At 43.6% G+C, this 16,728-nt stretch overlaps 1 protein-coding gene across 1 annotated transcript in view; it reads right to left on the bottom strand.

The window, feature by feature from the left end:
- Nucleotides 1-16,728, bottom strand: part of TGFA (transforming growth factor alpha) — a 60,046-nt gene that overhangs the window by 7,490 nt on the left and 35,828 nt on the right. Inside the window, exons 3-5 of the mRNA XM_088470829.1 lie at nt 9,394-9,511; nt 5,146-5,295; nt 3,986-4,095 (exon numbers count right to left, since the gene is read on the bottom strand). Of these exons, the coding sequence (XP_088326955.1) occupies nt 3,986-4,095; nt 5,146-5,295; nt 9,394-9,511 (378 nt within the window). The remainder of the gene's footprint in view (nt 1-3,985; nt 4,096-5,145; nt 5,296-9,393; nt 9,512-16,728) is intronic.

Below are 16,728 nucleotides of genomic sequence, written 5' to 3'. Positions count from 1 at the left end.
ATAAAATTAGGACTGGAGGTAGAGGCCAACCGCATCAGCTTAGCCAGATGCCCCAGAGTCCAATAGACCCTATGCAAAATATAAAGTTGTATCTGCTGAAAACCAAGTACTAACCGTCAACCATCATCCGTCAAGGGTTCTAGGTCACCCAATGCAATCTGAGAGACTGTAACCCATCTTCCCCAAAGTGTAACATCAAATAAAAACATATAATCTACATACTGCACAGGTATTTCCTCTCAACCTGAGACAATAAGTTTACAGATAGCAGGAGACGTCGATGGTCCACGCTAATGGCTCAATGGCAAATAAAGAGAGAGAGAACGGACAACCCTGCCTAGTGCCCCTTCCCAAAGAAAAGGAGTCTGTTACAAAGCCATTGACACAAGCTCTGGCCACTGGATAGGAGTACAACAAGCGGATCCAGCCCATAAACCCGTCACCAACCCCAAAGCGGTAACAGCCCACAAATATGGCCACTCAAGCTGCATCAAAGCATCCTCCACACCATCATGGGCAAGCTTCAAATAGGAAAACAAATGCCTTAAGTTAATTGTAGTCAATGTACCTGGCATAAAACTAGTTTGATCTGGGTGGGTAATTTCCCAAAAAGTTTTGTTAAAACACAAAGCAAGAATCTTAGTCAAGATTTTAATATCAGTGGACAATAGAAATATATCGGATTATAGGAGTCCGGGTAAGATGGATCCTTACTGGGTTTCAGGATTATCACAATGAGAGCCTCCGCCATAGACAGGGGCCAACCTCTAATAGTGCAGCAAAGGCGTCCTACAGTTTAGGGACACAAAAGCCCAGGTGAGTTCTATAAAGCTCAAAAGGGAGCCCATCAACACCCGAAGCCTTATCCTAACCTTACTATCATCAGTCAATATGTGGGGGACAATCTGATCCAAGTAGCGGCCTAGATCTAGTAAAGAATAAATAGCCTGAGATGTATACGTCTTCCAAAAATAGTCACAAAACACTGCAGCAATAGACAGGGTAGAGGTATGAGTAGCACCACTTTCATCCAGCAATCTGTGCACAGTGGAGGAGGCAAAGTCGACTCAAGCCATGAATGCCATAAATTTGCTCGCCTTGTCCACTTGGGTGTGCCCGCGAGTGGATATGCACAATGCATTTGCACTCGCGCCTCCATAAGATTGCATGGTGCAATCGCAGTGCGCGCCATAGTGTACCGTATGCTGCTGCGGGTAGTCGAATGGTGCGATTCGCGTGCACGTTTGTAGCACGATCGGCAAAGACCCTATCGCATTGTATTATTATTGCCTTAATTTACAAAACGTTTATATTTTCTTCATTTACAAAGCATTGACATACTACATAACGCTGTACATTGAGGGTTTGTGATACAAATAAAAAACATACAATAACTTGAAATAGAATGTAAAGATGGTTCTGTACAAATGAGCTTACAACCTAAAGCTGGGTACACACTAGTCTATAAATTTTAGACGATTTTAGACGAGTCGTAACAACAAATCGTCCACATCGTCCAGTATGTACGCACTATCACGCGCTCCCGTGAGCGTGCGATTCAGTCGATGTTGATTGACAGCACGCCCCCTTTGGTGGGCGTGCCGGCGGCGTGGCTGCCAGACGGAGGCATTCCCATGGGAACGCCTACCGTCTGAAGCCAGCCCCACTGACATCACTAGTGATGTCAGTGGGAGTGATTTTGGCTCTGATAGAGCCAAAATCACTCCAGGGCTTGCGGCAGCGAGACCCTACCGCAGGGTCTCCGTCGCAAGCCCGATGGTCGCGATGGTCTTGACCATCGCGACCATCATCATGGACGCTCGCATAAGCTGTGGGTGGTAACCCACAGCTATGCGAGCGTCCATGAGGACGCTCCTAAAACAGGTAGGAGGGCCCTGATTCAGAGCGAGCGCTCTGGTCAGAGTGTTCAGCTCTGAATCAGGCCCAGTGTGTACTCACCACAGGAAGGCCAGGTGATATGTTAACGTTATATAGTTAATGTCCGAACGACGTTACACATATCGTTCGGTGTTGCTTGAAAGATTGCATAGTGTGTATGCACTATGGGCCTGATTCAGCAAGAATCCCAAATGCGATTATGCACGCAATCGGCCGGTTGTTGCGTTCTGCGCATGTGTATGCATCGCAGTGCGCGAACCAGTAACTGCAATCGGGTCTGCGATCGCAGTGACTACGCAGATCCATCGTAGAGTGATTGACAGGAAGTACCGTTTGTGGGAGGTTACGGGGTGGGTGGTTGGCGAAACGCAGGCGTGCCAGTGCGTTTGAACGCCGTTGCAGGGGCGTGCATAAATTAGGCACTGCTATGCCCCATACGCAGCTTGGGCTTTCACTGTGTGCAATTCGGTTAGCAATTTCTGAGTTAGGTCAGACCTTGTGCAAGTGTGCGTGAGGCTCCGATGGTACTCGATGTTACCGATGGTTTTGCAGTCTTGCTAAACATTAAAGATTTGTGTAAGGTAATGTGGGCATCCTTATATTGTGCTGCGATGGCATAGCGATCGCAGTGGATTAGTATATCTCTCCAGTGAGACTGTGTGCATAATCGCTATAGCAAACGCAGCTGCGATCCGTACTGAATCAGGCCCTATATCGCTTGTTCTGGAGTTCAAGGGAAATCGGGATGACCTTCGCATCAATTGCACATCGTCTAATGTGTACCCAGTTTACGAGGCATGGGGAACACCTAATACATAAGGCAGCAAGACAGCTTGGTTATGCATTGTTCTTCTGAGTGCCCTGGGTAATGGGGTACAGAGCTAGTGCTGTCCAGATTGAGGCTCAAGTAATTAATCTCTACAGAGCCATTGCCTTGGGGAAACCTATAGAGTAGAATACCACTTCCACACAGCCAAATGTAACAGTCCGAGCTCATGCAGAATATTAATCACCGGTCCATAGACTGGTATATATTATAGTATACTATTATAGTGTCTGCTGCCTCTCAATTACTTAAACAGCCATCTGTATTAGGGAAAGGATCACAAGAAAGGGAAAGGAGGTGGCAAAACCCATAACAACCAATAAGATTCTGTCAATTTCCAATAACAATTTGGATGAGGAAAACAAACATCTGATTGGTTGGAATTTGATATTTCACCCGTTTCCTATATTTTCAGAAATGCTCTTACATACAAATGTCTTGTATAACTTTTCTGAGTGATACTTTTAAAAAATGTTTTATTTCTTTTGGTCCAGCCACCATTTATGGTGGCCGATCTGTGAATTAGGAGCTAATGTTGAATTCTTTCATTCATGCATACAGTTAACATTGGAAAACAGCAGGTGTGACTTGGCTGAGCAGAGAAAAATATTCGACCTCTGATTTGAGCATACAACAGAACCTCAGGCTGGAGAGGTCTCCTTCCACGTCTTTCCACAAAACACAAAGTGACTCTGTGCACATCCCGGCCTCACAATGGCTGCGTTATTCTCATGCCGGCAGTTAAACGTTCCTCCAATGGATACTGGAACCTTTCAGTGCTGCTGTTCACTGATTTTAAACTATATCTGGCAGGCGGCCATGGATTTATGGCCTTGGTTTGCCCTTTTCACCCCCCGAAACCCTGAACCTCCCTGGTTTCCAAGCTTCATGCTATAGAACATGCTGTTTCCACTTTATAACCTGGGACGGATGTCCTGCTGGTTGTCTATAAAATGAGCATAGGCGGAAAACCAGCTCCGCAAACAGTGGCAGATAGTTGAGAACTCCATGAAACTAAAAAGTATGTTGAGTTTCTTTACGATGCTACAGGATATTTCTGCAAAGTATAATAACTGAGGACCACTGCCTATACCGGATATCCAAAATAATCGGTGATAACCGACAGGCTGAGTAGCTAATATCTGATTACCTCACATCTTTCATTTACTGCCTATGTCAAATATTTACAACACTTGAAAATGTAATGGGAATATAAGATATGTGTGACCGTGCAGTATGGCTCCATGTCCCCCTAGTTACCTGTCTCTGTTTTGCAGCAGGAAGCTCCCCCTTTGAAGAGGCCGCCCGGTTTCTCATGCCAGCATAGAGCACCCCGACACCACTCGCACTGTTTTCTCCATCTGCAACAGCTGCAAAAAAACAAGAGATACTTATGGACACAGGGCAACTGCGAAACCCACAGCTACAGCCAGATTAATGAATGCAGAGCTAGCACTGGCTGGTATAGATTCTACACATAAGTGGGGATTTAGGGATGGGTGCAAGTGCTTTTCTGCTGCATAAAAATGTGTCCACGTGGGTGCTGAGCTGTATGTGTCTATCACTTGCGTCAGGGCGCCAGATGAAGGGAGTACATGGCGATGGTAGTATAGTAGAGCGTGCAGGCAGAAGTTATGCACTCCCCTTTAAGATGCTTCTGATTTTGGGTTACACGTATCTGTAACATACATTCCTTGTTACCAAACATAGATGGCGTTTGTTCAGTTTGCTGATGATGACTGAGACATATTTGCTCCAGACGCATCTATGTATTAAATGTGTGTAATACAAAATATATGGAAATGAAAGATATGCAGACGTATATTTGCACATGGACAACTTGTACAAATCAACCCCAGTAAATGTTATTCCTCACGCGTGCATCTGTTTTAATCCATGGTAGTATATTATCCCCTATGTCTACAATATCATCATTAAATGAACCTTTCAGGTATACAGACAGATATCTGGACAACATATAAACATGTTACATTCACTGTATGTTACATATTTCCTTCTAAATTCACCTTTTCACATGAATCTAGCCAACTTCTGGGCAGGTATAAATATATGTTATAGCAGAGATGTGAATGACTGCATATTGCCATTAGACTTTCTACTCAGCCTTGGAGAGAGATAAAGTAACAACCAATCAGCTCCTAACAGTCATTTTTCAAACACAACATGTAACATGACAGTTAGGAGCTGATTGTTTGGTACTTTATCTTTCTCCACTTTATTACTCTCCAGGGCTTAGTACATCTGCCTCTCTGTCTGTAGTATAAGGTTAGCATGTTCACATGTGCTGTCTCACTGAGTTATAGGATAAAAGGGAGTTTTCCTGCAGCAAGTACAGTAACGCAGCTTTGCCACACGTTCAGGAGGCCTAATGCTGACGTTGAGGTAACATTCTTACTTACTGCATTAATATGCAGACCACAATGAGCAGAGCTGTGGCCGCCACTGACACCGCCACCAGTGTGGTGATGGTTTGCTTCTTCTGATTTGCGGCAACAACAGCTAGGAGGTCGGCATGCTCACAGCGTGTACCAACGTAGCCTTGCAGGCATCTGCGGAGACAGAATAAAATGCATGCGATTACCAGCAGTGCAGACAGCAAGGATTAGGAATGAGTGTGCTTTATGAAGCTATCGCCACTGAGAAGACCAGCAGTGTTGCACTCATGCCTCAGTGATTTTATGATGCTCTATAATTCTTCCCTGTGGGAAACAGCACTTATAAACCTGTACTACTCTGTGATATCATACACCTTTGTCCGGGGGCAGTGCATGCAGATGTTAAGGTGTAAGTTTGCTTTCCATGCTGTAGCATCCTTTCTAAAACATAAAAAAATTAAATTGCATTAAATATAAAAAAGCTTCTGTACTCCACTAAAGATCACTGGGCCTGATTCAGCTCGCTCTGAATCAGGGCCGGGTTTTTTTTTTTTTGAACGGCCTCCTGGCCGCTCGCATAGCTGTGGGTGACCACCCACAGCTACAGCGAGCGGCCATGTTGATGCTCGCGGTGGTCAAGACCACCACGGCCATCGGGCTTGCGACGAGACCCTTGTGGTAGGATCTTGTGGCCGCAAGCCCCAGAGAGCTTTCGGCTCTAACAGAGCCGGAAGCTCTCACACTGACATCACTGGTGATGTCAGTGGGGCCGCCCCCAAACAGCAAGCGTTCCGTTGGGAATGCCTCCGTTTGGCCGGCCACCCCCCGGCCCGCCCACCAAAGGGGGCGAGCTGTCACTCAACATCGACAGCTCACCCCCTTTGGTGCAAAACCCAAAGCGTCGGAGTGCCCGTCGCTATCCAGGTCTCGCGCATGCGCACAACGGAGCCGTCTCCGTCATGCGCATGCGCTCTGGGCCACCATCGACCCGGTTGCCAGCGCTCAGCGCTTGTGACCAGGTCTGAATCAGGCCCACAGTCTTTCCTCTAGTTAGGCAATAATACAGATGTGTCCTCATACACTATTGCCATGTCCTTTCCTTTTTTTGCCTAAAAATGCGTCTTAGTTGAAATTGGATGTGACAAACTGCTTCACGAACCTGCACTTATTAATATGATATGCAATACTTGTATATCTGTGTGCGAATGAGTCTGAATCTGTATACGAAGTGCTACGGTGCAGCAGCATTTTTTCACGCCAAGTTCCGTTGTGCTTCGTATGAAGTCAGACACACACAGATATATAAGTGTTGCATATCAAATTAATCAGTGCAGTCACATGAAGCGGTTTGTCTCGTCCAATTTCAACAGAGACGCATCACTTGCGTCAGGCGTCTTGTGCATTAGAGTATTGAGGCTAGGTGTATGAGGACACATCTGCAATCACAGATCCTGGGATTACCCCTGTATTTACTTATGGACTTGACATAATATCAACACCCTGAAGCCCTCCTGTGGCATTTGTGACTCCTTCTCTAGGCTGAAATACTAAATTCATATTTAACGGTCAACAGAAATGTCATAATGTTGAGTAAGTTCAGTTAAGTGTAGAATTAAAGGGAAATGTGTAATATTGATATTACAGAATCATTTTTCTTACTGAGACCTGAAGCTTGAGACATATGTGCACCACCGGTCGGCCTGGCAGCTTTTTCCTATCTTTCAACAATTCCATCACAGATTTTTGTCAGTAACTCAAAATAAAGTAAGAAGGACTGTGCAGTGGATTTTTATATAACATCATATCAATGTACTGTATAATGCATAGTTGGAACTTTAAAATAAAACAAACCAAACCAAACCACCAATTAAATGCGTCCTGCTGAAATAGCGAAAAGTATCAATTTGAGTTACCATAAAAATTTAATTTTAATCCTGTTAAAGATTTGGGCATCCTCCCAGTATGTTTTTATAGTATAATAAAACATGGAAAACTGATCCCAATTCACTGATGCTGATACATAAAATAGAGACATGGGGCGGGATGTACTAAGCATCGCAAAGGCGATGCAGTACATCCCCCCTGTTTTTGGGTACATACCGCGGTTGATTACAGCGGTATGTACCTAGAATATCACAAAGCACAGCTCTCCCAATAAGAGAGGTCCTTTGTGATGGCTCCGGAAAGAGGGACTTCCGGTTTATCACCCAGAAGTCCCTCTGGCGTCCTTCTGCGCATGTGCAGAAGGGCACGGGCAGCGAGAAGTGATGCAAGGGATCTGATCGGATCCCTCCCAAGGAGGAGCGTCCCGATAAAAAGCCCATAGGCTTCTATTGGGTATGCCACCGGGATGATGCTTTGTACATATGGGGTTTTACCGCATTTTCCCCTTTAGTACATCCCGCCAATGGTGATGACCAAAATGGGCCTAGCACTCCTTATCCTGTATTAGTCATACTTGCCTACATTTTGTTTCTACTCTCCCAGAGAAGGCCGAAGAGGAGATGCAGCTGGCCACTTCGGAGGGTGGGGCCAGGCCAGGCGCTCACACTAAGCCCCATCCCTGTTGCTGCAAAATGCTGCAAATCGGAAATTCGTGAGTAAGGGGTGGGGTTAAAATTATGCAATTCCTGTCATTTTAGCCCCACTCCCTCCATATGGAGCCATGATTCCCGGTATTACCTCTCCATCCTGCCCACTTGTCTAGGAAGTGGGTGGGATGTGGGAGATCCATCCACTCTCCCGGTGGTGTGGGGGACTACCTGAAAAATTGTGAGGCTCCAGCAATCTTTGGGAGAGTAGGTAAGTATGGTATTAGTGCTGCCTGAATTTAGTCCAATTTGCCATCAGATAAACAAGAACCTTGCTTAAGCGGACTGTGGAGGCTAATGCGTGCTGATTTTTAGCTTCACATTATCCTATGCTTCCTTTTTCACACTATCGAAGTCATTATATTATGGTGAAGAAAAAAAAATATATTTTGCTTTATAATAATGTGGGTTTGGGCAGTGTTCTATTCAATTCAACTTTATCTCATTTTTTTTTTCTGCTGTTGTGGAACTACATGTCCCAGCATACACAGTCAGCCGCTGACTGGAAGGATATGCAGGAGATATTTCTTGCCAGTGCCTACTGGGATATGTTGTTTAACAACTGCTGGGAGTAATTTGTCAATGATTGTGCAGCTTGGTGGCATAGTGGTTAGAATTGTTGCTTCACAGCACTGAGGTCGTGAGTTCTATTACCATTCGTGGCCCATCCACGTGGAGTTTTAATGTAAAAAACATCCAAAAACATACTGGTAGGTTAACTGGAATCTGACAATTATTGGTGACACAAAATAAACGATAATAATAGTTTAAGTAAAAACAGCTCAGGAATTGGAGCTGCTCACATTTCAGCTTCACATCCAACTTTCTGCTTGTCAAACATGCAGCCAATTCATTCATTACTTTAGGCAAAATAAGCGGATCTTTAGGGGAGAATAAGGTGCTGTATTGTCGTACAGTAAAGAATGTCCCCTAGTGAGCTGGTCTGAATTGCCCTCTATGAATGAAAACAACAGTTACACATATAGGGACTGATTCTGAGTTGGTTGCAAGTGACTTTGTATCTGGAAAAAAAAACATGTTGTAAAGGATGTGCAGGCTCGGTTCTACTCGGTTCCGTTCGTTTTTTTTTCCCGAATCTTATTGGGTTTCAGCTGTCACGAGTTTTGGATAGCCAATAAGATTCGGTAAAAAAAACCGAACGTTGGTGCAAATCCATTTATTTTTTATTCCATGCAGAATTTTCTGGGAGCCCCCCCGCACCCCCAGAAGAGTATCCGGATCTCCTGCATACTGCCTACTTCCTAGTGAAGTGGGCAGGATGGGGAGATAATTGCCGGGAATCGCGGCTCCGTATGGAAGGGGCGGGGCTAAATGATGCAAAATGTCATAATTTCGCCCCGCCTCCTCCTTGCGCTACCGCGATTTGCGCCAGTTTGATGTAACGTTAGTGGGGCCTAATGACATAGGAACCCCTAAAGTGGCCAGTGGTGTCTGCTCTCCGGGCTTCTCCTGGGGAGCAGATAATAAAAGTCGGTAAGTATGGTTAGGAGTCTCTGGACACACCCCTCTCACACCTAAATCCTCTGTTACACTGGCTACAAAGGTGCAAAGTTACTTGCTTTTTTTGCTATGCTCAAAATTCAAAATCAGCCTCATGTTCATTCACAAACAGTAACTACAAGAATGTTAGTAACAGAATGAGAAACCGTTGGTGACTTACACACAGGCTGGTTCTGCCTCCTGCACTAGAAACCTGCACGTTCCGTGGAAGCAGTAATCACTGTGAGCATCTGGGCAGTCTAGAAAGTGAGATCTTACTGCTGCTGCTACTGGAGGATCTGCAAATAGAAAGATTGCACTTAGAAAACGATCCATTGACTATGGTGCATTAGATACACAATATATAAGATAATGCACTCCTTATTGTCTTATAGAAGGATGATAGATCCTTCTGACTTTGCTGGACTGCTTTGATGGTTAGAACTAATTGCATCCTGAGATAGCGTTGTTATTTGTACCGTAAGCAGCAAAATCTAAGCTTTTCTGCACATGATCAATTGACTCAATCCTGTGAAACAGTGACACAGGCCCTTTTTTCGGTGTACACAGTCGCCTGAGTTTAGGCTTAATCGCCGCTTCATAAATAGACACAGTAGTGTGATAATCTAGTGTTCATTCTAGCACCCTGCACCTCTCACACCCCATATATAGTTCCTCTTTCCTGCCTGGGGTGTCGCTCTCTGCTCTGGTGCTGCTAGCATACTCACGTCTGTACCTTGGCAGTTTGTTGCAATAGCAGAGTGTGCTAGAAGTACCAGAGCAGAGAGAGACATCCCAGAGCAGAGAGCGACACTGCAAAGAGGAACTGCATGGGTTGTGATAGGTGCAGGGTGTTAGAATGTACACTATAAATCATTGTGACAAGCAGGCTAAACACAAACTGGGCTGCTCTCCATATATTTATCAGTGCCACTGACCATTGAAGAGTACAAGCATGTAGAAGAGACCAGCACATCACTACAGTCTTTAGTGAGGAATGAACACACAGGCTTCTTTGCAGTCTCTTGGGCTGAATCTGAATCGGACGCAAAGTGGCTGTAGTTACTGACAACCACAGGAGCCATATTTATTACCTCATGGTAATGAGAGAATCCATAGGGCTAAGGTGGGGGATTTGTGCGCCTGTAAGTGGAAACCTGTGTCGCCCATTCATTTTATGACGGCTGCTGCATTAGTATCAGCACTTGCACTAGCTCCATACTAACAGGCTTCCTGTGCTCACATAGTGGCCGCCCGAAACGGCCAATTTCATGGCACGATCCAGACAAATTCCATAACACTCAGAACAGGACGAACATACACAAAAGTGTCTAAATTCGTATGTGCGCTGTATGCAAACACCCACAGGTCACAAAGAGTGATTTCATTGCATGCAATTAAATATATTGTCCTATATTAACATATTAATGCATCTTAACACAATTCTCTATACAAAAAGAATCATTTTGAGAGGAACATTAAAGCAAGAATCAAAGGGATTTTTCACCTTACAAAAGATTTAAAAGTTTAGATCCATCCAAGGCGAAATCAGTGACCAAATGTAAGGACCTCCGTAGATCAGACGCCTATGTGAGGTTGACAGAGGAGGGACTTTGACAACCCTGAACAAAATTTCCCGCCGGGACCGTTACACACATCAGGGGACCTGCTCATTTACTAAATCTTGGACTGGTATATAAATGTATTTTCAATAAAGTTCACCTAATTTCAGCAACTAAATATTAATCTTTTCTATATACACAATCTTTTCTATGCTTTTTAGCACTAACATTAGACAGTTGTAAATTTCTCTGGCCGTCGGTTACAGCACAGAACTGCTGTGCCTTCTGCACCAACCAGTGCAGAGTTCTGTGATTTCTTTCTCAAGAACAAGGGAAATAATCAGCCCCTCCTGGTTATATAAAGACATGACTGTAAAGCACAGAAATGACGTACATTGTATTTAGTAAAATTTGCCTAAGAAAATGTCAATTGATGTAAGTTATCTGAAGGTGCACAGTAATGAAAACTATTAAACAGGTTTTATTTTTACTGGAAAAGTTGTAATATTAGATTACATTTAATTTTACACAGCAATAAGCACTAGGCCGATGACAATTTCCCCTCCCTGTATATGACAGACGTATGATATGGCAGTATTTACATGCAGCAGCCTGTCACATACAGTGATTCTCATGTATTCTAATGAGCCAGTAACATAGTGGTTAATTTGTTATCAATTGCCATCATTAAATATCATTGTCTGCTCTAGGCATCAGTATCTGCATGTCATTGTAATGTCTCATTAGAACAAGACTGGGGGGGATTTCTCCAACAATGATGCTCGCAACAATATCCGTAATTTGACGGGTTAACTTGCCCTGCCTGCGGTGATCATGGCCATGACTGTGTGGTTATATTGGAATTTGCTAAACAGCTTAAAAAATCCCTGGGCTAAAGGGAGCTGATAAGTAATCGTTTTATATGCTCAGGGAGCAGCTGGGAAATTATACAAAGACCTGTGTTGTTTTCTCAAAATAACATTCCCAGCTTCTCATAGAATACGGAGAAGGCACTAACAGACTCAGCGATACTAACAGGAATGGGTATCTCAGGATCAGATAGAAAGCAGTAAGCTGAACTGCCGGCCACAAATCTTGCCAACATTAAGAATCGTTTGACTATGCAATTTTTTCACCCCTGCCAGCTCATTTAAAAAATCTTGTCCTGTAGAACAAAAGTAGGTGTGTTGTGAGCCTGACTCCCACTTGGCAAGGCAGGCCTCAATCGGCACCCACAGTGCAAATGCTTGCAGTCCTGTAGGCGCCCATGTATCCATGCAAATTTCTGCAAAATTGGGCACACTTCTGCGTAAGTTGGTGCGTGATGTTACATAAAGCTGCAGGGATGTAGATTTTACTGTCAAAAATGAGCCTTACTTATTGTTACATTGCATCGTCACTGCGTACACACATAGTGGTGTGTACCCAGCATAAGACACATTATAGTCACCCCCAGGGGAAGATGTATTAAACTTTGGAGAGAGATAAAGTACCAGTCAGCTTCTAACTGTCACTTTACAGGCTGTGTTTGAAAAATGACAGTTAGAAGCTGATTGGTTGATATTTTATCTTTCTCCAAGGTTTGATACATCTCCCCACCAGTCCTTTTAGTTGTACATGTAGCACAATTTATTATTTAAAACTGTTTCAGAAAAGGTTCTCAGAGCAGTGGTCTCCAACCCATAGCTCGTGAGCAACTGGTAGCTCGCAGTCATAATTTTGGTAGTTTGCCTAGCTGCAGTACTGCAGAGTCAGCTAGGAGTCAACGTGGAAGTGGAAGTGACCTCTGATGCACGCTTCCCTGTGGCATCAACGCCATAGCTGGAGCCACGGGGAACGTGTCAAGTGATTGCCTTAGTGGCTACAGCAATCGCCTGAGGAGCTTCCCCGTGGTTCCTCCAATGGCGTCTACGTCACGGCAGAGCGGCACAATATGTGACGAACACAGCAAGTGACTCCTGCCTATCTTACATTTTATTTACACATTGCAACAATATCACTGTTTTAATGAAATGCATTGTTGTTTTCTATTAAACATTTTAATGAAATGACCTCGAATTGTTTGGTTATTAGCCAGATTTTATTTCTATCACTTTAGTAGCTCTTCAGGTTTCATTTTTCTCAAGTAGCTCACACCCCAATTAAGGTTGTCAACCACTGCTTTAAAGCATACTTGCCAACATTCTAGCTGCCCCCTTCGCGAGGGGTTAGTCTGGGTGGCACAGCGGGAGGTTGTGACGTGGCACCATGTCAAGATTACCGGCATTGTGAAGCAGGGGGCAGGGCCATGATGATGCAGTTCAGCACAAATCGCTTCATCAGCCCTCTCCCCCTCCGGCTGCGGGGGTGTGTGTGGGTGCGGGGGGGTCCGAGGGAATGTGAGCGGGAGGTGGCCGGCTGGGAGGCTTGCCCACTTTTCCGGGAGCATACGCAGGAATGCTTTAAAGGTGTAATCAAAACAATATAGGGCAAACTGGGGTGATTTCTTCCTTCTCTAAACTGACCAGAACTTGCTCTACACCTGTGTTTGAGTCTAGATATTCAGGAGGATTAAATAATGTCAATTAATTTTTACATGAAGATGGGTGCCTATTTTGGGATGAAATAAATAAATATGACATGTTTAGATGTATTGTTCCTTTTAGCCAAGCGATTGCACTTTTATCTCATCCTCTTTGCAGTGTGTTGGAACAAGGTCCTGGCCTGCTGACTAGGCCACCTACTAGGTGCATTGTCTCCCTGCCTCTTCTCTCCTCACCTTCATTCCAACAATGAGCCATCCCTGAACTTTCTGTAACCACCTGTTTACACCTGCTTTGAACTTTATCACAGATGTCTGTCTCTTTGAAGTCCTCCCTCTTTACTCAGTAACCGCACTTATCAATATACAAGAATGGACTTAACCTCTGCACCGCCACGGTGATATCCATACAGTTCAGACACGTCCTGGTTCTTACAGTACAGTCCTGATTTTTGCAACACTGGAATTTTTTTTTTACCGTCTTAATTTCCAAGACAAAATGTTCCGTATGGAGCCTGGGGGGAATGGGAGATGATAACCTGTAACGGTTTTATCATATCTATCCCGTAAAAATATTAGAGAATCAGAAATCAAAGGCTAGAAAAAAGGGCTGCTTGTTTATCAATAAAACCTTTAAGTTCCAGGACTGCCCTTTCAGAGGTTACTCTGCGGCACTGGATGCCCCCAAACCTTAAAAAGACCTATTTATTGCCCTGCCAGCAGACATATTTGCAAAGGAATCTTCCAAAAGACACAACCTAATTTACAACATCACGCTGAGCAAACAAGCGGCACTGTTAATGAAACGCTCTTTGAACCCTTTGGAAAAGAATTCAGCTACAAACAAGAATACACGCCTCCCTTGTTTCACCTTAATGCAGGGACTGAGAAAAGGCAGGAAATTTCACATTTATAGCACCCCCACCCTCTCTAGGGAAGCCACGGCACGAATAAAGAGGTTTATGCACTTTTTATTTCAATTTTTTTTTGGTAGTTGCATATTTATTAAAGAGGAGGTAGTATGTAAGAAAGGAAAAAAAACTTCTTTTTAAGCAGGCGCCATGAAATCGGAAACATAGGACGGTTGGGAGTTTCAGGTTACAGCTACTGACTTGTGAATTGAAGTTTATGAATGAAGTCTGTGATAGTAGTATGTATGTGTGAGGGCATGTCACCTGTGATTATACGGCACAGTGAAAAATGATAGAATACATTATTTATTCCACTAGATTCCTACTGCCCGTGGCTGCAGACCTAGATAATTATACTAGCGTTATGTTTTCCCTGCCAGAGCCTTGGCAGCAATATCTCGGCATATTGTATGTCAAATAACATACACATAAAAGGTAGGAACAGAAGCTGAGGGGTCAGACTGGTTTGGATGAGAGAAACACCAACAGAAGCCGGGGCAACCTGTGGTCTCACAGAGGTCAGACATGCTGGAAGAAATAAGCAACTTAAAATAAACTGTTTTTATTTACCATTGTGTCCTTTTAAACTGCTAATGACACGGGGAGGGTGCTGCTAGTTTGGGATTAGATACATAACGGCCGAGGAGTCAATGTTTTATTTCAATATGAATAAATTGACATTAATGCTGTAAACCTCATTAGTACAGGATATATATTAAATAAATAATAAGTTTTGAAGTTGAGAACAGGTCATATGGGGTCATGCAGGGGTGGGCCTCGTTTGCTGTGTGCTTCTGTACATGTGTCAGGTGTGCTTTGTCAAAGACAAATAGCACATTTTGTGATTTCCTGGTTATGGGTTATATGTTGCCCATAGCAACCAATCAGATTCTACTTAACATATAACTAGCACCTTATAGAAGATAATAGCTAGAATCTGATTGGTTGCTATGGGCAACATCTCCACTTCTAGAAACTCTCACTTTAGTAAATTTACTCCCTATGTGTCAGTTTCTACTAATTAATTGGGGTCATACACACACACACACACAATAAAAGAAAATAACACATATATCCTCTAAACAGAATCTAGTTATCACTGTTCCAGAATGGATATTTTTATCTTTACACTTTTAGGGGTCTATGTACTAAGAATTGGAAAGAGCTAAAGTGGGTGGAGATAAAGTACCAACCAATCAGCTCCTGTTACTTTACCGGCTGTGTTTGAAAAATGACAGGAGCTGATTGGTTGGTACTTTATCTCTGTCCACTTTCTCTGTCTCCAATTCTTAGTACATAGACCCCTTATTCTTGTTACATGGCTGCTCACCTACTATCATACGCACACCGAGGGCCTGATGACGGATCTCTGTGGCACCAATGCGAGTCGGACGGAACTTGGCTGGAACTCTCTTTTTGTGAAAGTGGGCATTTCAGAGTGTGAGCTGGGATTGTATGTAAAGCCCTGTGTGAATCTGTGTGTATGGAGAAGGGAAGCATGTTTCTGACTTATCTCTTGCATCCAGCATGGGGCTGGCACAAGTGATGATACTAATGATGACATTTATGGGCACATGAAAATAATGGTAGCATCATATTTGCAGCGATAGTAAAACAACTAAAAAGACTTGAAGATTATGTCATACAGGCAATCACGGTTTGCATTGGTCTGAATTGCCACCCTAGTGCATTATTCAGCATTGGTGGCATTTGGTTAACATTGTGAATGGATATATGTTGCTGTTATTATGTTCTATTCTAGGTATAATGGCCCACCTTCATTTATATTGCAATTTTTATAAATGGTCTTGAAACATTTTGCTGCTGAGCCAGTGCTCTCAGACTCGTTGTGAGTAATTTAGTTTAGGTTATGTATTGACGGACCCTGGAGGGCTACACTCTCCATTATGTCACATTTTATTGAATTTTATAATATGCTAAATTTTTCTGTTTTATATGCAGGTTCAACAACAATCGTCTCTTACTTCCCAGAGAATAATAGATGGTGGGAAATGCGTCTAATCTTTAGGGGATTGTCCCTAGAAAGTAGAGTCAGTAGGCACATATGCCAGACATCTGGGTGTTTTAGTTGAATTGGGGCAGGTATTTACATTATGGGAAGAATTTTCCCTGCAGTCATCCAGCACAGCCTATTTATGTAGTGGGGCAGCTGGGGCTGTTTGGTAGTAGGGTTTAAAAGCACTAAGGGGTCTATTTACTAAGCAGTGTTATGAGACAGAGTGAAAAGTGATAAGTCTGTGATAAGTGCCAGCCAATCAGCTCCCAACTGCCATCTCACAGGCTGTGTTTGAAAAATGACAGTTGGGAGCTGATTGGCTGGCACCTTATCACAGACTTATCACTTTACACTCTGTCTCCTAATACTGCTTAGTAAATAGACCCACAAGTGTTAAAGGCACAAAGTGTGATAACATAACAGTTACCCTGCATGAATATGGACTAATCATCTGTTTATTTCATTTCATCCCTCAGGTATGTGATATTTCATCTTTCATCCTGCC

Source organism: Taudactylus pleione, unplaced genomic scaffold (assembly GCF_031769625.1).
Source record: "Taudactylus pleione unplaced genomic scaffold, aTauple2 ptg000105l, whole genome shotgun sequence".
In the NCBI taxonomy this organism is placed as follows: Eukaryota; Metazoa; Chordata; class Amphibia; order Anura; family Myobatrachidae; genus Taudactylus; species Taudactylus pleione.
Note: the sequence above shows the minus strand (reverse complement) of the source record. Positions and strands in the feature narration are given on the sequence as shown.